Consider the following 23266-nt stretch of genomic DNA (forward strand, 5'->3'; position numbering starts at 1 on the left):
TTCATCCTGAGCCAGCATTATGTAAGCTAACATCCTGCTATTGGGTGCCTCTAATGTCTTGTACATACACTAGATGGTCCTCAGCTGGGGCAGCTGCTCAAAGCCGTCTCTGATGAGAATTTAGCAAGTGTATGGAAGTTCTGGTCCTGTCTCATGGGCTACAGAATGAACCAGAGTGCCTTATCATCTTGTTCAAGTGCAGGACGAGAACAGTGTTCTCCTCCCTACCCCTCCAGCATGTGCCGCATGTCATCCCTTCTCCATAGCAACAGAATGTGCCACTAACCCATAGGCTAGCAAAAGGTGAAACTCGAAAATTTAGAACATCGCACAAAAGTTTATTTATTTCAGTAATTAAACTTAAATGGTTAAACTAATACATGAAATAGGAACTCTTTGCAGGTGTTTTGGATTAAATAGCTGATTAGAGTTTGACACTTTGAGCCTAGAATATAGGGCCCGTTTCCACTATAGCGTTGCGGAATCGCCGGCGAATCACCGCAGGCAAATCGCATGCGGGTGCGATTCCGCATGCGTTTTTTGCCGCGATTTCGCATGCGATTTCGCATAGGTAAGGCTGTATGCGAATTTAACCATGTCACTGCCTGTGTAAATTAACATTAATACCTATGCGAAATCGCGGCAAAAAACGCATGGGGAAAACGCATGCGATTTCCCTATTAAATACATTGCGTGCGATTCGCCTGCATTCCACACGCAGGCGAATTCTGAGGGCCCTACCCTGCAGATTTTTTCTGCACAGAAAAACGTGCGGGGAAACGCACAAGTGGAAACAGTCCCATCCACTTGTACTGACTGTGCGAATCCGCATGCGGGCAACGCATGCGGATTCGCGATAGTGGAAACGGGCCCTTAACATTTTCACAATATTCTAATGGTCTGAGATTTTGATTTTGGGCTTCTAATAAGCTGTAAGTCATAATCATCAAAATTATAACTAATAAAGACTTGAAATATCTTGCTTTAAAGTCTATTTCAAATATTAGTTTCATCTTTTAAGTTGAATTCAAGGATCTTCTTTGTTTTTAAGTTGAATTACTGAAATAAATGGACTTTTGCACAATATTCAAATTTCACCTATACAACAAACTGAAGGCGACAGTAATTGTATGCATGTGAAGGATGGATGACCGCCAAAGTTTATCCCTGGCATTCACCTTCAGGGATCAACCGAATCCATGACTGCAATAAAACGAGCCACTGGGAGCTGTCTGTCCGATCCGGCCCTAAGGCTGGTAAGATGAAGCTGCTGAGTAAGTAGTGGCAGGTGATGGACATCTGGATTGGCATCAATTGGCCAGGTAGATTCTGGCCAAATAATCAAAATACAGAATACAGAAAGATACACCTTAAATGTATTTATTTGAGTGTAGCTGTGTGACCTTAGCAAAGCTCAGCAACAGTTATCTTTGGGACAGTTTTCAGTCCTCTTCAGCATCCCCTCTGTTAAAGCAATTAAAATGAAAAGTCAGATACTTAACTTGAGTGCACTGCTGGAAGGCAGGATCCTCTGGAACTTGGTGGCCACGTTCCTGTCCATGAACAAGCATGGCCACACTGCACAGATGCAGGATGGTTCATGCCTGAGCAGTAGCATGGAGCAGCTCGTGCTCAGTGGGAAAAGCCAACCCTGAGTGGCTCAGTGCTACAGCGAAAAAGCCAAGCCCAAGCAGCTACATGCTACAGTAAAAAAGCCACGCACAAGCGGCCCAGTGCTACTGCACAAGTGGGAGCCATTTGCGCCTGCGCAGTGCAGCTGCGCTCACGTCAACAAGCCATTGTCAGGGAGCTTGGGGGTGTCCCAGGGCTGGAACAGCAAGGTGGAGGGGGAGGGGAAAGCCTCTGGATTATTTAGGGTGTTGGGGCCCTGGGGTGCCCCTTAGTCTAATAGCAATCCGTGTGTGATGACTGGGGTGGGATCGATGGAGGGTTGTACTTTGGTGTCTTAGCGTTGGGTGCTGGAGGACCTTGTCCCGGCTCTGGCCTCCACCAGGGGAGTTTTAGGGTTAGGCAGGCAGTGCTGGGGGTTCCTTAGTTTTAGACACCGCCAGATAAGTTTAAGGGTTAGGCAGCACTAGGTGGGCTTTAAGGTTAGGCACCACCAGGGAGGATCAGATAGGGTTAGGCTTAGGTATTAAGAGGAAGGGTTAGGGTTAGGATAAGGTTAGGTAAGGTCATAGTAAAATATGAGTAAAGTTTACTGATATTTTATGAATTACTGAATCAACTAGTAGAATATTGGAAATATTACTGATATTCCATTATCTCTGGCATCCGTTTTTACTAGGTGCCCTTTATACACATGCACAGTAGAAGGCAGGGAGATGCAGAGGGTTTCTGAGGTTACTCTACTGCCTATAGAAAGTCCTTACATAGTAATGCCTTTAATGCTGATTGAACTTCAGCATGTACATGTAAATTCAATCAGCACTGGCATAAATGTTTACTGGATACATGACTGCAGTTATTTGCAGCTAACACTGTGCATGTTATCCAGGCTTAGTTCTTGCCAGTACCAAATCAGAGCAATAACTAGTCAAAATGTGTACAAAAATCATCAAAGGGCTCGTTTCCACTATCGCGAATCTGCATGCGTCCAACGCATGCAGATTCGCACATGTAATGCAAGTGGATGGGCCTGTTTCCACTGTAGCGTTGTTGAGGTGCGTTTTTTTCAGCGGTAAAAAAACGCACAAAAGAGCCAACGAATTCGCCTGCGAGTGGAATGCATGCGAATCGCCGCTAATGTATTTAAAGGGAAGGTCCAAGCAAAAAAAAAAAATGAGATTCACTTACCTGGGGCTTCTACCAGCCCCATGCAGCCATCCTGTGCCCTCGTAGTCACTCACTGCTGCTCCAGTCCCCCGCTGGCAGCTTTCTGACCTCGGAGGTCAGGGCCAAATTGCGTACATTTTTACACATTCCCGCTAGTGCATGAACATTAACACATACATTTTTACGCGTTAGTGGTGAAACGCGTACATTTTTGTTCCTGCACTAGCTGGAATGCGTAAAAATGTATGCAATGTGGCCCTGACCTCCGAGGTCAGAAAGCTGCCAGCGGGGAACTGGAGCAGCAGTGAGTGACTACGAGGGCACAGGATGGCTACATGGGGCTGGTAGAAGCCCCAGGTAAGTGAATCTCATTTTTTTTTTTTGCTTGAACCTTCCCTTTAATAGTAAAAACGCATGCGTTTGTTACATGTGTTTTTACCCGCGATTTCGCACTTTTTTCAATTTTATTTTGCCCTGGCAGTGTCATGGTTAATTTCGCATGGCACCCTGCCATGTGAAATCGCACGCGAAATCGCGGGTAAAAACGCATGCGGAAACGCATCCGCATGCGTTTTTACAAGCGTCGGAATGCCGGCGAAATCGCGTCGCAACAGTGGAAACAAGCCCTAAAGGAAAATGTAAAGTATGTCCATATTTAACCAGGTTGCCAGACAACTTATCCAGTAGTGATAATAAACATCAGTAAAGTGTCTCTGGAATAATCTTTGAAATAAAGGCAACAATACACCCCATCCTCGTCAGCCAGGAGAAGAAAACAAGAAGCTGAGGTGAGAGTGATATGGAGGCTGCCATATTTGTTTCCTTTTAAACTATACCAGTTGCCTGGCAGCTCTGGTGATCTATTTGGCTGCAGTAGTGTTTGAAGTACACCAGAAACAAGCATGCAGCTAATCTTGTTAGTTCTGACAATATTATCAGAAATACCTGATATGTTGCATGCTTTTTCAGGGTCTATGGCTAAAAGTATTAGGTAAAGGATCAGCAGAGATGCCACACAACTGGTATTGCTTAAAAGGAAATAAATATGGCAGCCTCCATATAACTCTCACCTTGGGTTCACTTTTAACAATGCCTGTTGCCTGTCTATACTGCTGATCTTATGCCTCTAATAATTGTAACCATAGCCCCTGAACAAGCATGCAGCAGATCATGTGTTTGGCATTATTGTCAGATCTGACAAGATTAGCTGCATGCTTGTTTCTGGTGTGATTCAGACACTACTGCAGCCAAATAGATCAGCAAGGCTGCCAGACAGCTGTTTAAAAGAAAATAAATAAGGCAGCCTCCATATACTATACTTCTTGCTTTAGGTTCCTTTTAAAGAGGAACTGATCTCTTGCGCAGGACAGAAGGAAAATATAGAGAAATGCACCCTGTATGTATCTAAAGAGTTCAGTCTGCCTAATTCCTCCTCATCTGTCACAAAGCACTACTTGTAATTGATCCCTCCTCCTGTGTCAGCTGACTGCCATGGCAGAGAAGCTAATTGGTAAACATGGGATGTTAATAATATGTCTGCTTCCGTGAAAGCAGGAAGCAGACAAACTGCATATTTATTGCAGGATTTGTATCAGCTGTAACAAAGAAATGTTTTTCTTTAAAGGTTATTATGCTGTTGCTTATCTTTTAGAGTGGAGACAAATTTCTGAGTTCAGGTCCGTTTTAAAGAGAGTCCAATGCAAACTGGAGGTGGGTGCACACCGAGGAATGGGCAGAACAAGAATTGCCATTCTAGGAACTGTGCAGATGAACCCAGAATTTTCAGGACCTTAACATAAGAGGCCAATGAATAAATAAAGTGTTTATTGTAAATGTGATCTGGGTCACCATGAGCTTGCTGGTTAGTCTGTACCTCTCGGTGTTACAAGCCCTACTCCATAGAGCCAAATTATTCCATGCCATGCACTGATGAGGACCAACCAATCCGAAACAGTCTGTATGCATGTTGGATTATTATGGCTCTGTACAAATTAACAAGCTAACACATCATTGCACTCCAGTGGTTTTGGAGGTGTGTTTAGCTTCTAAGGGCAACAATGGTTAATTTACATATATTCAGCAGTGATGCACTGGGAGACATCTAAAGCCCACACCAACCTGAATTATCGCAAATTATTTCTGTTTTAAGAAAGCAAACTTTTGTTTTGTAAATGTGAGAAATACGGTAATCATTGCAACCAGAGGGAAAACAACAGCAAGCACATTGGAAAACAGTGACACGCAAAGCATCCGCTAATACTTTATACATACACATCAAGGTCAGGTCAGGGTAGAGCAGCAGAGGTCAGAGCAGGGCAGATATTCAGCAGTCTAGGGACCTATCATAAGCAGTTCAGACAGACTGGCTGGGAAACTGGCTGACTGTGGAAGTAATCTAGGAAGGGTGTAACTGGCTATAAATACACTTCCCAGTGAAAAACAGGTGCAGCCTAATTAGCAGCATGCAAATGTAATCAGGACCTGGGAACTACAGTGAGCCACCTGCTAGTAGCCAGTGGACCCCACGAGGTTCCTGATCAACCGGGGCCTAGCAATAGGGGTTGCAGAGGTAGCCACCGCATCAGGGCCCTTGGGCCAGAGGGGCCCCGAAGGGCCCTCCCTCAACTACAGTATAAGCTCTCTATTGGTCCTATGCTCATAATAATCACTTCTATAGATACTTTGAATAGTGGTCATCATTAACACACTGCTCCCCATCCCCTTCTTGCACCTCTGACACTGTAGTTGCCATTGGCAGGTTTTGGTGCACCGTATCAATTGTTATGTGTTATGTGCTTAGGGAGCCCCATGTAAAACTTGCACAGGGGCCCACAGCTCCTTAGCTACGCCATTGCTGATCAACTTTGCTCTACAGTAGAAATTATGGATGGGAATACTTTAGTACTAACCTCAGCCTTAATACTAATTAATATAGCCCACAAGCATGTTACAGCTGTGTTCACTACCACATAGAAATGACACTCCACATATAATGATGGCGTCTAACTCTCTGCTCTGATGTCCAGATTATACAGTGCTCAATGTCTCTCCACAATTCACATCCACCACTCCAATCCTTACATGGTTTTTCAATCCTCCAATTGCTTTGGGTGTTTCCTATCAAAATTAAAATCCCCAAAGAACAAGCATTTAAAGAGACACTGAAGCGAAAAAAAAAATATGATATAGTGAATTGGTTGTGTACTATGAATAATTACTAGAAGATTAGCAGCAAAGAAAATATTCTCATACTTTTATTTTCAGGTATATAGTGTTTTTTCTAACATTGCATCATTCTATAATATGTGCAGATTACACAACACTCAGCATTCAAAATTATTCTTTCAGAGCAGTCTGTGAACTAATGACCTCTCCTCTGGCAGAGAAAAAGTAAATAGTTCAGGAACAGTTGAGATAATAAAAGTCAGAAAACAGCCCTCTCCACGACTTTGAAAGTCGTAGAGCTTAATGGCTTTTTTGCTTAGAGATAACAACTGGAGTTTCTTAACTCTTCCTGTACTGGAAACAATTAGACTGATGTATCTGATCTTAATGTTTTATTTCTTAGCTGTACTACACATACAAATCATAATATCATAATTTTTTTTTTCGCTTCAGTGTCTCTTTAAGAACAAGCTGGATTCCCGTATGCCGACAGCTTCCTTCCTGAGGCTCTTTGCGCAAGTGTACGTGTACTCATGATGGGTACGCTTTTATGAAACGCATTCGGTGGAGCGCAAGCTCCGATATTGGACTTTAATATGCTGCACTCAGTATGCTGAGTATTAGGGGTGCTCATTCAGATTTCGTAGAATTCAAATTTCTGCATTTCCAATCGGAAATCGTTATTTCTGATTGGAAATCAGAATTTTGCAGAAACCTGATTTATCGCAACTCAGTAATTTTAGTCCAATCTCAGAACTCTGAAACTTTGGAGCAGAGACTGCTGAATTTTTCAGCAAGAATCGGATCGTTCATTTTAGACCAATCACAAGATTTCCGTTTTCCGTTTTCCCAATTTCTGTTTTTCCAACTAATTTTCATTTTTTTGCATTCTCTGATGCAAAAAATGACTAATAAAATATTCCTCAAAAATTGGAAATTGGAAAATCGGGAAAAAAGGAAATTGGCATTGGCAGAAATCGGAATTTACATGAAATCGGAAATGGGCTGCGAACCACGTGGAAGGATAGGTTTTTCGGTTTTAGGGGGGTTTTTTGCAATAAGGACTGCACAGACTTTTATTTTTGTCACATGATTTCCTGCCCCGTTCCTACTCGATCAAAAATAAGTAAATGTTTTGCTGGTGCCCTTTTCAGTACAGTAACTGCATACTCGTGCCATTTGTATATCTTACCATCTTCTTCTGTGGTAATATTTTCTGGCTCACTTTGTACACCTTCTCCTTTTACAGTACTGGCACTTACTATAAGGATGTAAGTGGTATATTTACGTAAACCTGAAACCAAAAAATAACTGTGTGTTAAAATGCATGCATGACAATATTTACAGATTGAATGAAAAGATGCATGTGTGCAGGGGTGTAACTATGAATACTATAGTGGGTCTTGATGGTGCAACCTAGTAGGGCCACCCCTCACTCAGATTCCCCCTCCCCCCCCAACCTTTTGCCATGGTAATCATCAGGGGTCATATAAAAAAAAGGCAGGCCCGCCACCATAACCAAGCCAAGCCCCGTTTCCTCCATAACAAGTGCTTCTGCGGTTCTCCCCCCTTTATGACTTGTGCCATCATAACATCCTTTCCAACAAGACAAAATCCTCAACCCCCCCCCCCCCCCCTCAATGATGCTGAGTCTGGGTTATTACAGAACATAGAGGAGACTGCTGAAGTTGGGTTTGTATTTTTGCAATAACATCCATATGTAGGAAGACCTTTTTATTGACCATTGTCATACTGGGTACACGATGCGTTTTTTCGGTCAATTTTCCGTATGATCCATTTCCGATTTGATTGTGTTATCTTTTCTTATCTATTCACATTCACTTCTATGATAAATCAATCAGAAAAATAACAATCTAAAAGAAGATCGGACATGTCGGAAATTATCTATAGAACCATCTATCTAACACAAAATTGTATGGTGTGTACACCTAGCATCAGGGCCAGACTTATTAATGAATGAGTGTCTGTGTGACTGCAGCTGTGTGGAGGTATCCTCAACAAGATTATTTAATACATTTAGGACTGCTTGGATTTATTACAGTAAACATTCTTGTTGTGGGTTAGAGACAGATTAAGGTGAAAGGGGGCTCTAGGCAAGATAGCAAGTTTGGCTTCTCTTGCTTAAGAAGGCATTACAGGAAGTTCCAGCCAGACCCCTAGACACAGGCCCTTGGCACCTGCCCAGGTTTGCCTTGCTGTGGATGGGTGTTGTAGTAACTGCAACCCTACAACTGCTAACTCAGTAACATTTATGCAACCTTCACTGTGGTGCAAAACAACCCAGACAAGATTTGGCAAACATTTACTAGAAATAGCTAATTTCCAGTTCTTTCTGGTCATTGTTCTCCACTGATTTGGGTGCCGATGGCGGTTTGGTATAATGGGTGCTGCATAGACTGAAATATTAGCTTTAAATTAAACAGCCAGCGGCACTCAATTAATAGCAGTTATAGGGAACACAAATATCAGCGGAGGGAGTATTATTTAGCAGGGGAAGGCAGAACTGATGTTGGCAGGGATTGTGGCGGAGGGTAGGTTGGTGCTAGGCTTTGGTAGTGGGAGGGTTAGTGTGAGATGAGTGTTAGGTTAGGTGATAGTAAAATATCAGTAAAAATGACTGCTATTCTACTATAGGAATTAGCCACTGCATGATAATGGAATATGACTTGTATGAAAATATGGCTTGGTTCACACATAAAAAGGTATCCAGTCCTGTGCTTTCAGTTTTTGACAGTTGGCATCAGTTTTGTACGGGTTTCTATGGCTGTGTTCACACATGGAACACAAACAAAACTGACAGGATAGGACTGAACTGGACTGGCAATGTATACCTTTTATGTGTGATCACAGCCATAGAAACACATACAAAACTGATAGGACAGATTTAGGCCGGGTCACACTTAAAAAATGGTCCGTTCGCAGATCCTAATGGAACGGATCCTAATGGATGCAAAAGGATCCAATGTTAACCTATAGATCTGTTCACATTGGTCTGTTAGAATAGCTCTGTTCTGCCTGATCTGCTGAACAGATGCAAATTTGGTTCAGTTGCAATTTTTCCTGACCGCTGAGCCCAGCGAAACGGAAACAGAAGCTGAAGCACTGCGTTGGGGGCGATGAGAAAACAAAACGTTTCTTCACACTAGTAAAGAAATGGACCGTTCTAGAGAGCAAAGTCCACATTGGTGATGGGGCTCTGTGAGGATGCGGGGAAAAGGAACAAAAGCAGCTGAACGGCAACGGAGTGAAACGGATCTGATTGACCGGCAATCAGATCCGTTTTCACGGATCTGTTTGCCACTTAATTGCCAGTGTGATCCAGGCCTATGGGTGTGTTCACATATAAAAGGTGTCCATTCCCAGTCCAGTCAGGCAAAATTGATAGAAAACTGAAGCAAAACTGACAGGACAGAACTGGACCGGAAATGTGCAGATTTATATGAAAACCAAGCTTTAGGGCCCTTTTACACTTAATCAGTTGCTCTCAGTTAAAACTGTAAGAAAACTGATTTTCAAAGTAATGCCCATGTTTTTCTATGGCACCTTTCACACTTAACGCGTTTTAACTGAAATCTTTGTCACAATGCACTGGTATGGAAAAAACGCATACTAACGCGTACCAGCGCGTACTAACGCGTACTAACGCACACTAACGCACACCAACTGATTAAGTGCAAAAGGGGCCTTAGGGCCCGTTTCCACTATCGTAAATCCGTATGTGTTGTCTGCATGTGGATTCGCATAGCCAATAGAAGTGGATGGCCCTGTTTCTACTTGTGCGAAGTGCTGAGCGTTTTTCTGTGTGGGGAAAATCTGCACGGCAGAGCCGTCAGAATTCACTCCCCGCACACCGCTATGCGAATCGCACGCAATGCATTAAATAGGGAAATCGCATGTGTTTTTGGCATGCGTTCTTTCCCACGATTTTGCGTGCAATTTAGCATAGAAACTAATGTAAATTAACACAGGCAGTGGCATGGTTACAATCGCATATACCCTAACCTATGCGAAATCGCATAACAAAAAACGCATGAGGAATCGCACCCGCATGTGATTTCATCCGCGGGGAATCCGCAGCGATTCCGCACTGCATAAGTGGAAACGGGCCCTTACCAATATTCTTCTAGAGGCTTTTCCCCGACACTATAGCACCGTTTTTACATGTACACAACCCAGAAGAGATGCTTTTACAACTCAGGCTATGAGTATGTAATGAAAAAGAGAAGTCTTACCTGCAATGCTGAGTGACAGTTTCGATGTGTCTGTTGCTCTTTCTACTGTTCCATTCAGCCAAGTTATGTATACTGTATAAAATTTTATAATGCCATTAGGTATAGATGGTGGAGAATAGGATACAACTATTTCTGTTGATGAAATGTTCCTGTATGTTATATTTTCTGGAGGACTATCGGGTACTGCAATGAAAGAAACCGAGGAAATAAAATACAGATCATCACAACAATGCAGTATTTTAATTCTGTCAGTTCTTTTTTTTCAGGAAGCTATTGCTAGTCAGTGTAATCCTGTTAGAGAATATGCTTGCTGTTAGAGAAGGTGTTACAAAGTTACAGAAGAGATGTGTGCAGGTAAGTCACAAGCAACATTTTCTGTAAAGGCCATTTTTTCCCTAAAGTAGTAATTTAGTGCTGCAGTTTGTGTTATTATTGTTTCAGTTCTCTGTGCATTTATTGTGCTATTTAACCGGTTCAGCACCGCAGTGCCAAGAATCTCATGCATCCGAGCAACGTTCACCTCCCATTCATTCGCCTATTATTATTATTATTATTATTATTATTATTTAGTATTTATATAGCGCCGACATATTACGCAGCACTGCACAGTGTATATATATATATATCTTGTCGCTAACTGTCCCTCAAAGGAGCTCACAATCTAATCCCTACCATTGCCATATGGCTATATTATGTAGTGTATGTATTGTAGTCTAGGGCCAATTTTAGGTGTAGCCAATTAACTTATCCGTATGTTTTTGGAATGTGGGAGGAAACCGGAGTGCCCGGAGAAACCCACGCAGACACTGAGAGAACATACAAACTCTTTGCAGATAGTGCCCTGGCTGGGATTCGAACCAGGGACCCAGCGCTGCAAGGCGAGAGAGCTAACCACTACGCGCCTATAACTTTATTGCTACTTATCACAATGAATTGATCTATATCTTGTTTTTTCCGCCACTAATTAGGCTTTCTTTGGGTAGTACATTTTGCTAAGAATTATTTTTTTCTAAATCCATTTTAACAGGAAGATTAAGAAAGAAATGAAAAAAATTTATTATTTCTCAATTTTTGGCCATTATAGTTTGAAATTAATATACGCTACCGTAATTAAAACTCATGTATTTTATTTGCCCATCTGTCCTGGTTATTACACCATTTAAACGATGTCCCTATCACAATTTATGGTGCCGATACTTCATTTTGAAATAAAGGTGCATTTTTTCAATTTGCGTCCATCACTATTTATAAGCTTATAATTTTAAATAATATAATAACATACTCTCTTGACATGCATATTTAAAAAGTTCAGACCCTTGGGTAACTATTTATGTTATTTTTGGTTTTTTTTAATTGTATTTTTTTTTTTTTTTAATAAAATATGTATGTGGGTAATTTTTGGTGTGGGAGGGAAACTCCTAATTTTAAATGTAAAATAATAGAATTGTTTTATTTAAAATGTATGTGCAGTTTACTATTTGGCCACAAGATGGCCACAGTAAAAAAAAGTCCTGGGTGCGAACGATCTCGCATCCAGGAACTAAAGTACACGGAGAAGTTTCCTGGGGGGGCAGAAATACCGCGCTCTCTCATTAGAAAGCGTCGGTTTTTCTGCGGGGAAATTAGATCGGTGAATGGTACGTATATTCCCATTCACTGATCGGTGGGCTAGCGGCGGGCGGCGGCCCGATCGCGCGCACCATGCGGCAGAAGCAGCAGTGCCTATCTGGACGAGGAAGCTCGTCCAGATAGGCCGAACTGGTTAAAACCACAATAAATTAACATATAGCATTGAACTGCAGGGATAACGGATGCCATTCATTTGCATTGTGAAATGGCTTCCTGTAATGATACAGCAAAGGTAACCTGGAGATAACAGGGAGGACGTATTAAGTATTGGCTTGCACTGGTGTCATTACCATCAGGAGGGCAACACTTAAGGTGACCACTAATGATCCAATTTCTAGTGAAAAATCATTTGAGCGATCAGATAATTCTGATCGGAAGAAAAATCCTTCACTACACCATCAACAAACCAATCTTTGCTTCCTACCTATCACAACCAACAAGAAAATCCAAATTTAGGTTTGTCTAATCGGACGACTATATTTATAATCAATGAAAATGCAACAAAATACCTTTAGGCACTTGTCCCCTGAGTGGCAGTATTACTAATATATCATCCAACACAATATACAATTCGAAATGTCAAAAAATCTGTTTATTAGAAAACTGTCTAAAAGATATGTATATTAATATCTATCTCAATAAACATGCATTCCCCACAAAACCCTTAAATCACCCCTTAAATCCAAAACCCCCATAAAGTGTCGTCAACATCCTTTCCACCTTGGGAAGAACATTTTTTGAGCAGCTATTAGACTTCCTCTATACCTGCTGGGGACGCCCAGCTTAGGATAGGGGCAGGGAGTACAGGTGCAGGCGATCATTCCATCTCCGGGGTACCCCAAGTTATCTTTATGGGGGTTTTGGTTTTAAGGGGTGATTTATGGGTTTTGTGGGGAATGCATGTTTATTGAGATAGATATTAATATACATAACTTTTAGAGAGTTTTCTAATAAACAGATTTTTTGACATTTCAAATTGTATATTGTGTTGGATGATATATTAGTAATACTGCCACTCAGGGGACAAGTGCCTAAAGGTATTTTGTTGCATTTTCATGTATTACACAGAGGCATCCCTCCCCTATGCATTTTTATTTTTGCTCTCTGTTTTTTGTTTTTTGTTTTGGACACACCACACACCCAGGTCCTCTAATTGATTATCCTATATTTATAATCATTTGTAATCGATTGTGCCCATCAATGGAAATTATTTACAACCAATCCAATCAGAATTTCTGATCGCTCGAATAATTTTTCGCTAGAAATTGGACTGTTAGTGGCCACCTTTATGCAGAGCAAAGAGGAGATGAAAAAAGAACCCCTAGAAGAAAACATAGGAGAAAAAGGAAATTGAATAAGGGCCAGTGGCTGGGAACTGCTTTGAGGAAGAGACCTGTCATACTTAGGTAATATACATAAAAGCTATTGAATCGAAGTCCAGCATTTGGTCTAGAGGACTCAATGGAAGTCCACCATTTTGGTATAGCGTAGTGTACTGCCAAGTAGTTAAGTAAAGACACTGAATGAGGCTATGTCATGTATCTGAGAGTGACAGCACAGGGTACTTGGCTAACATGTGCCGTGGAGCTACTGATATAACTAGTTGTCTGCCAGTAGTGCCTGCATGGAGTCTAAGTGGTAGGGCTGGTGCACACAAAGAGTGGTTCTGAGTGTTTTTTTTAAATGCTTGCAGAGGGAAAACCTCTTGGCTAGTGAAAGTGAATGGGATGGTGCACACCAGAGTGGTTAATTTTTTTCCCCAATCGCAAACTCGGGTCCTGCAACATTTTAGCGTTTTCTGAGGGGTTTCTGCCTCAATGTAAAGTATAGGAAAGTGGAAAATCTCTCTGAAAAGTGCTAGATCAGAGTGATTTTCCAAGAGTTTTTGTTACAGACCTGAATTTGTTTTTCTTCTTTCATCGCCCTTTTTGAATTGAATATTGATATTATTGAATATCTGAATATCTGATATTATATTTTGAAAAAGATTTTGTATGCTCATATTATGTACTATGTCAAACTCTATACGTCTCACTGAGCCAGCCTTTTCTGTCCTACAGTTTTATGCTCCGTTTCTATTGCCTGAGGAAGCAGGAGATGCCCATGAAACGCATTGCACTTGCACTTTCTGGAGTATATAAATACATTTTTGTTGTTTTGAATATATACAACACTCATGTGTTTGGAGGAGGTAAGTCCACCTCTGCTCCTCTCATTTTAAATGTTTTAGAATATTTTATCCTTTTGGCGCCTCTGTCTGCTTATACAGTTCCTGAGTCCATGCTTGGTGGAGGGGTGTTGCCCCTTATTTCCTATCTAAAGAGAGTGAATTCTTAATCCTGAGTGGGGACAGGTCTAATCTCCTCACCTGCTGATATAGTGGTTACCTGGACGGCAACCCATGTTTGTGAGTATAAATAGATACTTACTTTTCATATCCACATACCAGTACATACTACACTATATTGGGCTCTCAGTGTCTCTATTCTGTGTTCCCTTGCAAAATATAATATGTGCTACACAAAAACATTCGCTAGGTATGTTTAGGAAATCGCTCTAAATAAGCCTAAAATTTCTCAGAAAAAACGCTTCAAAAACCGTTAGGGTTTGCGAATCCGCTGGCGGTTTTTGGTGTCCACAGGCCTGTACTCAGTGTTCACATGTGTACCCCACCAAATATGGTTGGGCAATACTCCTATTGGGAGTTGGAAGGCTTTGATACATGACACACCACCAAGAGCAGAGCATGAGGCCGGTTTCACACTGGCAACAAGCATTTTCAGATGCGGTGCGATTGGATTATCGCACCGCACTGCTAAAAACAGGCTATGGAGATACCTGCGCTAATGCGCGGTTATGAGCCTTCATGTAATTCCTGGCAGCAAGTCATATCTTAAGTGAGCCTCTCTCAGGTATGAAATGTCCCATAGACTTTCATTGCTTTAGCGTTACCCTGTGGTAAAAGGCAAAGGCCTTCAAAGTCATGAAACATCACTTTCTTTCTTATTTGCTTGATGGAGTGGTCTCTCAATAGACTTGCAGTGCTACTGTGGAATATGATGGATGTGCTAGTAATTACTTTTCCAGGTACATTTTAAGAGTACACTTGCATTATTGTTCAGCTATCTCTGCCTAGTGTACTATTGCATTGAAAAATGAAGTATAGTCATGTTATTCATTTCCTCCCTACACCATGACCATCCGTGTTACAGAGTGTCTCCTTGTTTTCTCATAAATGAATTTTCCTGTGAGAAACAGCTCTTGCAGTTCACACGACTATATGATGCACAAACTATTTCCACATGTAACGTTACAGTCGTAATTCATAGAATTGTACAGGTAAGGTGTTCTGCTCTTTTTCTTAATATTTATGTGCGTAGAAAATGTACTAATTAGGAGCTCAAATGTCATTCATGTTTCCATTACAGGTAGGAGAACCATCTATAAAAAGAAAGGATTGCATGTTTGTAAATTCCTCTATGACAAGCATAGCAAACTGCTTCGGAGCTCATTCAAGAGCCTTTACAAGAACACTGCAAGCAAAGCACATTTCATTGATTTGTTTATCTTTTATACATTTATCGAAAATATACATATAAATGTAATTTAGCAGATGAACTTTTGTATATTAAACTGCATGTGTGATGTTACATCAGGAATCCACTATGTCTTGGCATTTGGGGCAATTATCCCAAATTGTGATGTAGCACTGAATTAAATTTAATGGAGAGCATTTTTTATATATTTTTTATTTTATGTTCTTGACTATTTTATTTACTGTATGTGCTTAGTAGGGACATATGAAATATTTCAAATTAGCGTTTCAGTTATTTTTGAAGCACCAGTTTGGTCTTTTGTGCTGCTGAAATAACTGAATCTCCAACATTTTAAAAGGCTTGTTTCTTAAATTGAGAGCTAAGGGCTTATAGTTTTACATTTCATTCCAGGCGGAGCTCCCAAAACTGAATATTATCTTGCAATAGGTCTTATTTTCCTGAAGAAAAGAAAAATGTTTTAAAATATATTCCTATTACTAAAACTATGAGATAAATAAAGCAAAAATAAATAAATAAAATTTATCTTAAACCTGACTTAATATAAACACTAACAAAATATGATTTAACATGCTGTTTGTTTAAGTAACTAGAATAAATGACAAGAGTAGCAAAAGAGGATTTTCTTGGTGAAAAAAAAATGTCTTTTAATTAAATGCAAACCTGTAAAATATAATATGCTGTTTACAAGATATTACTTTTTTTCTGTGAAGCTTATTATGTCTTACAGGTATGACTATGTCTTTCTCCAATTTTGATTTCTTGGCCACTCAAATTCTGTGACTGGATAATGGGTTAGTAATAGAGGGTGGGGGTACATATTGGGATTTATATATATATATATATATATATATATATATATATATATATATATATATATATATATATATATATATATATATATATATATATATATATATATATATATATATATATATATATATATATATATATATATATATATATAAATAAAACACCCCCTTGACAAATATATGCAAATGTTAGCTCTACTAAGTAATTATCTGCAGCCCATTTCTGTTTTCCAGCAAAGCAAGAGTAAAAAAAAACTTGAGTTGTAATCTTAGCAAAAGAGCGTGTCCAACAGCTTGTCAAATGCAGTCCAGTTTACTGAAAAGTATGCAGAAGCTTAATGCCTGATGTCTATCAGGGAGAAGACAATTCATAAGGTTTTACAGCAGGAAAGTTCAAAGAGTCATTACTTATGTTTCTTTTTTAGCTTAAAATTCAGAGTTTTAATTTTAAACTACAACTGTGACAATCTGATGCAATCTTAAAAAGAAAGCTATAAAACAGAAAATTAAAAATAAATAAAAAGTCTGGTATTAGGTTGAAGAGGTTGAACCCTCGTATTACTGAAAGGTATGGAATGAATGAGTAAGTGGTTATGGAAATGTAGTCACATGCACATGCAGCACAAACCTTTTTTAAAGGCTATCTCTAAGCACATTTCTAAAAATATAGTTAATAATCAGAATGTTCAGATATGACCTTTTTTGTGTGTTTTTTTGTTTTCAGCTTTAAAAAGTGTTGAAATTTAGAGCACATGACAGAAGTACTGGGCACAGCCAGTCTTTGAGGCTCCGTGCATGTGGCTGCTGGTACTGTCCAGATCACATCATTCCACTGTTCAGTCTGATATTGGAAATGATCTGAGGGGATTGTAGCCTATAGCAATGACAGTCTATGGTGCCAGAAATGGCTAGTGTTAGGACACTTGACTTAACCAAGGACTTTAAACAATTTATTTCATCAGCTGATTGAGCTCTGCAAGTATACAGGTATAGAAAAACATTTGCACCTGGAGTCGGGGCTTTAATGAATCTATGCTGCAACTAATTGTAACTAAATTAACTCATTTTTCAGCATCCATGACTGTGGTCTGAAATGATCCAGAAGAAGGTTGCAGATATTTGCCTATTAATAGCTGGCAATGTTTAGATAAATCCTGTATAGAATTGGTGGATGCGTATGCTCTAAGATCTCCATTGTCCTGCAGTACAAGGGAGCCATATTAAGACAGATGCAAAGCATTGCTGAGCAGGAAAAATGAAAAAGAAAGTAATCAGATAGGTCTAGAAAAATCTGCAAATATCCCAAAATAAAGATGAAAGTTGAAGCTGTTAAAGCGGACCCAAACCAAACATTTTTTTAATTAAAAATATTTAGTTGCACCACTCTGACACATACAAAGCTAAATAAACACTCCTTCAAACCTATGAGCATTTCAGTGCATGCTTTTCACCTTTCTCTTTTCATAGCTAGGGTTATACTGGGGGCAGCCATTAGTAATTCCTCCATTGTCGGACACCATCTACTCCAGCAGTTTGCCGGAAAAATGCCGGCAATTTTAAAGGAAGGGAGGGGTTCCTCCAATAAATGTAAAATATTTTATATTTGTCATCATGCCGCTGAAAAAAGGCTGCTATTTATTATTATAATTTAGAAAATAGATTTTATTTTTGAAATCTTGTATTTTTAATTTGGGTCCACTTTAATGATTGTGTTTTCTCACGTCTTAGTGCTCCTTCCTTTAGTAACCACATGCATATGCTAAATATTTATTGTGTTAATGAAATATACCAAAAATGAGCATGCTTAGCAAAGCAAATAAAATGATGTGTACAAATTACCATCTTCACCAGTTCTTACAAAGAGCGGACTACTTGATCTTGTCCCAGGTCCCACAGATGTACTGGCACTAACAGTGATCGTGTATCTGCTGAACTTTTTCAGGCCACTTAAAATTATAGAATGGCCACTAGTATTGAAATGCTGAGGCCGGCCTTCAGCATCAAGACATGTGATTGTGTACAACTTAATAAGACCATTAGGAGAAGAAGGTGGAGAATAAAACAGTTGTACAGAAGTAGAGTTTAGAGTTCTGTAGGACAGGTTATGAGGTGCATCATCAGGAACTGCAAAGAGAAAGAACAAAAGAAACAGAGAAATCACTCATAGTAATATTATCCAAACATTTGTGTCTTTAAAGATGGAATTCCCCTTTTACGTTACGTGGTCTATGGCCTAGGTTCTAAGTATGTAGCAATGGTACAGGTGAGAGTACACTGATGTAAAATTGAAAGTTATAACAAAATGGCCGTTTGTAATCCATTTTTCCACACTCCCTTTGTTTTATATATTGATATACATTTACTCGTATAAAACGGGTTCTCTCCTGTCACATGTTTTTGGAAAGTGCTGATAGAGATGATTCATGCTGTCTCATAGATAAGAGATGGCGACATGTTATTCTCATAAATTTAACTAACCTTGCAGAATTAATCCCATAAATCTAACTTGCCGTGACTACTGCTTAAACAAGTATCTCTGATCAGGGGCAAACCCAGGATTTTCAAGAGGGGGATTCCTGAAAGGTCTCCCTCAGCCACGTACAATACAGTATAATAATATAGTAGGACATCATGCTCTGTACACATAATGCAATTTCCCGACCAACATCGGGATAGATCAGGAACAGTTTGGATACCAATAATAATGAGGACAGCTGACATTGCTAATGAAGGGGAAAGTGAAGCATTCAAATAGCAGGGCACAGGGCTGTGCTCGTACCTAACACTGTTAAGTTCTCCAGAGCTTCTCCATGCTCTGTACACACACTGTTGCTACATCCAAAGTCAATTGTAGCAGGGAAAGAAAGGGGGCAGTGCTGTGAGCTGCAGAATGCCTAGACATTTAGACATTCTGGTGTCTAAATGTGTGCCTGTCCCCAGACACTGCACCAGCCCTGGTCTGAGGGGGGATTCTGGGCAACTGTAATACCCCCCTGCGTTTGCCTATGCTGATAATAGTTTAAAACTAACTGACCTCATCTATTCATAGGTATTCATTTATGCAGTTTTGTATAACCCAATAGTTAGTTAGCTTATATGTCAGGATCCAATCAGGATCAAGGTAGGAGGAATAATTGTAACATGTAATTTGGAGTATATAACTTCTGTTCAAGCCTTCCTTGGGCAGACATTGCTATGATTCAGTGTATGTCTCTGATGATGGATTCAGAGGCTAACTAGGCTTGACACAAGCTGATTGGGTATAACAAATTTAGTATTTTAGAGATTTTAGAGAAGTATAAATTGTAAAAAACAAACAAACAAAAGGAAATCACTTTAGTTTCAGTAATAATTTGATTTAAGGTGTGTAGGTTATTAGCCTTCAACACCCGATCCTGGTGATAGGGCTGCCTCCTAAAGCTTCCAGGCACTCTGATTTTCTGTTTGGGTTCTTCCCCTTAGCCTTTGGAATTCCACTCCTACCACAAGGCAGCCGTGCTAGTTTTTGTTAGGCCCTGGACTATCTCAGTACTTGCTATATGTATATTGTAATAGGGGGTGCGCTGGACATAAACTAATGCAAGGATGTTGTTCTAAATAAAAACGTTTTATTACAAGCAGTATTACAGCAAATTAATCATATGTCTCAAACTCTCATACACACATAGGCCTGGTGCACACCAGAGGAGTTTTTCTGAGCGTTTTGAGTTTTTAAATCTGCTGCATTGGGAAGAGCTTTTAGAGGTTTCAAAAGCTCTTCCCAATGTAATGCGATGGGGTTTTTTACAAAACCTCATTGCTCCAGTGTGCACAGACACATAGGATAACATTAGCAGCATATTTAAAAACTCAAAATGCTCAGAAAAACTCCTCTGGTGTGCCCCAGGCCATACACTCATACATAGAGCATGCTGGTTCCCCTTTAAAAATGATGATAATTCCACCCGGACAATTGCTATTAGCAAAAAAGACGGGTGTCACTTGCTATATGTAGCCAGCGTTGCTTGACCGCCACCCAAGGAGGCTTCTGATGGCAGACCAGCAAATCCACACAGTCTTTACTTTGCTTTAACCATCATGTTCAGGGTTTCTGTCAGGCCTTTACTGCTACTATAGCGGCTCGGTGACCACAAAGTTCCCAATATGCTTCTCCCCGTCAGGCAATCCCCACTTGATATTGCTCCACCGAGGGGAATTGGTGAGCTTTGAATAGGAAATACTTAGAGGTTATTCATAAAATAATTAGTGTAGGTTGAGGAGTACAGGGGGTACTTGAAATGTTGTTACCTATACATTGAGAGTCCTTGGTAGGCACATAATTTCATAAGAGGGTACATACCAAAATAATGTTGAGACTAGACTGTAATAATGCCATTAGAAAATATACAGTCATTGTTATAAAAAATAAATCAGTCACTTATATTTTGCTTATAAAGTTCCCATAAAACTTTGCAATGTTAATCTGTTCTCTACAGCTGCAGTGGTGCAGAGGGCAGCACTACCTAAGGGCGTGTTAACTGAGACAGTTTTGCTATCTAAAGGCTCATACACACGGGGTACGGCCGTCGCCGCAACGACGCGACATGTCGCTCGTGTGTATGACGCGCGTGCCCCGAACCCTCGCCCGTCGGAGCTGTCGCCAGGCGATTGACATGTTCAATCGCCAGCTACAGCTGTCGTCGCAACTTCGCCGGAACTGTCGCCAGTCCCACGTGAGTATGCAGGCTAGCGACAGGAGACCTACGCGAGTGAATGGAGCATCCGGCCGGGGGATGCTCCATTCACGAACAGCTTTCGCCGTGTCTCTGCCTTTTAGACGAGACGTGCGGACAGCTGTCGCCAGCAGGGAGCTGTCGCTCCCTGTTCGCGAGCACGCATGCAACGGGGGACAATTGTCCCCCGTGTGTATGTAGCTTAATTGACCGACTGAGATGGGAGGAGTTTAGTATTTGCCAAAACTGCACACACTTGTCATATGCTACTGCACGGCTGGAAGCAACTAATTATAGCGCACAGGGTCATTTGGAATTTATGGTGCTGCCATAGACCACAATGGAATCGAGTAATGTTGATGCTGGGATTGCTGAAATCCAGCTTAGCAGCAGAAGAAACGCAGGTGGTAATTTAGGCCTTGGGGTTTGTCTAATAAATAGCTAAACTCTAGACGACTGTGGGGGTCACTAAATGGCCTACAAAGTTCGGCTGCTGTGTAGCTGAACTTTGAATACCAGGCGAAGATTGCGAAGGTTGGGGGTGAGTAAGAGGTAATGGATCAGCTGTAAAATGCCACTAGTGTTAGGAGTAGGTGCATAGCGTTAGAAGTAGGAAGTAGCCCCCCTACTTGTGTTAGGCTAGAAGGGAGGTTTGTGTGAAAGATAGGATCGGAAAGGTCATAAATGAATATTGGTACAATTAGCAATATTCTAACTGTGAGCAATAATTGAGAGTTTTCATCCGGCGCCATAATAACCCTTGCATCCTTTTTTACATGTTTGCCTCATAGCTCCCCTTGTAGTTACATGCAAAGCACTGATTGGACAGGCCCACATTCCATGGCCATTATTTAGAAGTTCAGTTGTGAGGACAGCAGGTAGGGCCATTGCCACATCAGTGTAGTAGTGTCAGAAATATCTATGCTTCTGTGTAAATGCAAACTAACAATAGCTACATACTCATTCAAAGGTAAAAGATTATGCAAGGGTGCTGCAAACTTACCATCTTCCATAGTGTTCATATGTAGGACCTCACTTGTTTGGTTTCCATCTCCATGCACAGTATAGCCAGACACTAAGACCTGATACTGAGAATATTTTTTAAGGTCTGACAAAACAGTTAGTGCCTCACTAGTGTTCTCTGTGAGAGTATGAGTGGAGTTCCAGTAGATTATTTTATAAAACAAAATAATCCCATTAGCATGAATAGGTGGCTTCCATGTGAGCAGAACTCTGGTGGATGATAAGTTCCTATATAGTAAATCATGAGGTGGGCTGCTCGGAGCTGCAAATTAAATAAGAAGAGAACATTAGTGTAAATAGGAAACAACTGAGATTTCTTTTTAATTTTAAGCTTAATTTCAGCAATGTTATGTTATATGCTTCAAATCCTATGGAAAGTGTGTGTGTGCGTGTGCGTGTGCGTGTGCGTGTGTGTGAAGGGGGATGGGTTCTGTTGCAATATTATTCACTTACTTCTGATCCTTTGGACCTCTATGAAGCTACTTGGCTTTAAACTACAACTGAAGTGAGCGGGATATGGAGGCTGCCATATTTATTTCCTTTTAAACAATGTAAATTGCCTGGCTCTTCTGCTGATCCTCTGCCTCTAATACATTTGTCCACAGACCCTGAACAAGCATGTAGTTCAGATGTTTGGCTCAAGTCTGACTGGATTTGCAAATGCGATATCTTAATCCGGTATGACGCACGCAAATTCTGTTACATGTGAAAGGGGCCTAATGTGGAACTAGTAGTCCCGAGGAGAGAAATTAATGAACAGCAACAGAAACTGTTTGTAGGAATCTATCGTTTTCCCACTCAAAATTAGGGTGTGTGCGCTCGTCTGTAAGCATGAGTGTGTGTTATACAATTGCCATATGCTGTATATACAGTAGATTATATAGCTTAGTGCTGCACAAGCCTTTTAACAATTCTACTGCTATTAAAAATAATCTTTTCATTTTGATCTGCAGCCAGCCAATAATTTCCATTAACACAAATGTTATTTATTGTCATCTTGGCAGCAGTAGACTGTTTACTCTGTTTGGAGTACTGTTGCCTCAACAAGTCAACAAATGTCCATCTTGCTGCTGGAGTACTTAGCTGCAGTTCAGCTTTGTTACTTGTTGTAAACACTTGCTCTAATCCATTGTCTGGCAGAAATGTATGTCTGGCTTTCCTGTTTTTGTTTGAAGCACTTCAAAATGGCCATGTTTTATATACACATTAACACAAAGTAATCAATCAGGAATGATCTTTACCATTATTCCAACAATTTATAAAACTGAACTGAAACTCATAGCAAAAGTGAAATTTAATTTGAACAACAGACAGTAAATATT

At 40.4% G+C, this 23266-nt stretch overlaps 1 protein-coding gene across 5 annotated transcripts in view; it reads right to left on the reverse strand.

Annotated features, from left to right (window-relative positions):
* PTPRQ (protein tyrosine phosphatase receptor type Q) overlaps positions 1-23266 on the reverse strand; it is a 356602-nt gene that overhangs the window by 150291 nt on the left and 183045 nt on the right. For 4 of the 5 annotated variants that reach the window (XM_068276870.1, XM_068276874.1, XM_068276872.1 and 1 more), the window contains 4 exons: positions 21925-22206; positions 18049-18333; positions 10215-10397; positions 7154-7255 (listed from right to left, as the gene is read on the reverse strand). In XM_068276870.1, coding sequence (XP_068132971.1) covers positions 7154-7255; positions 10215-10397; positions 18049-18333; positions 21925-22206 — 852 coding nt within the window. The remainder of the gene's footprint in view (positions 1-7153; positions 7256-10214; positions 10398-18048; positions 18334-21924; positions 22207-23266) is intronic. The other variant, XM_068276873.1, reaches the window with a different exon arrangement.

This window comes from Hyperolius riggenbachi, chromosome 3 (assembly GCF_040937935.1).
Source record: "Hyperolius riggenbachi isolate aHypRig1 chromosome 3, aHypRig1.pri, whole genome shotgun sequence".
NCBI lineage: Eukaryota > Metazoa > Chordata > Amphibia > Anura > Hyperoliidae > Hyperolius > Hyperolius riggenbachi.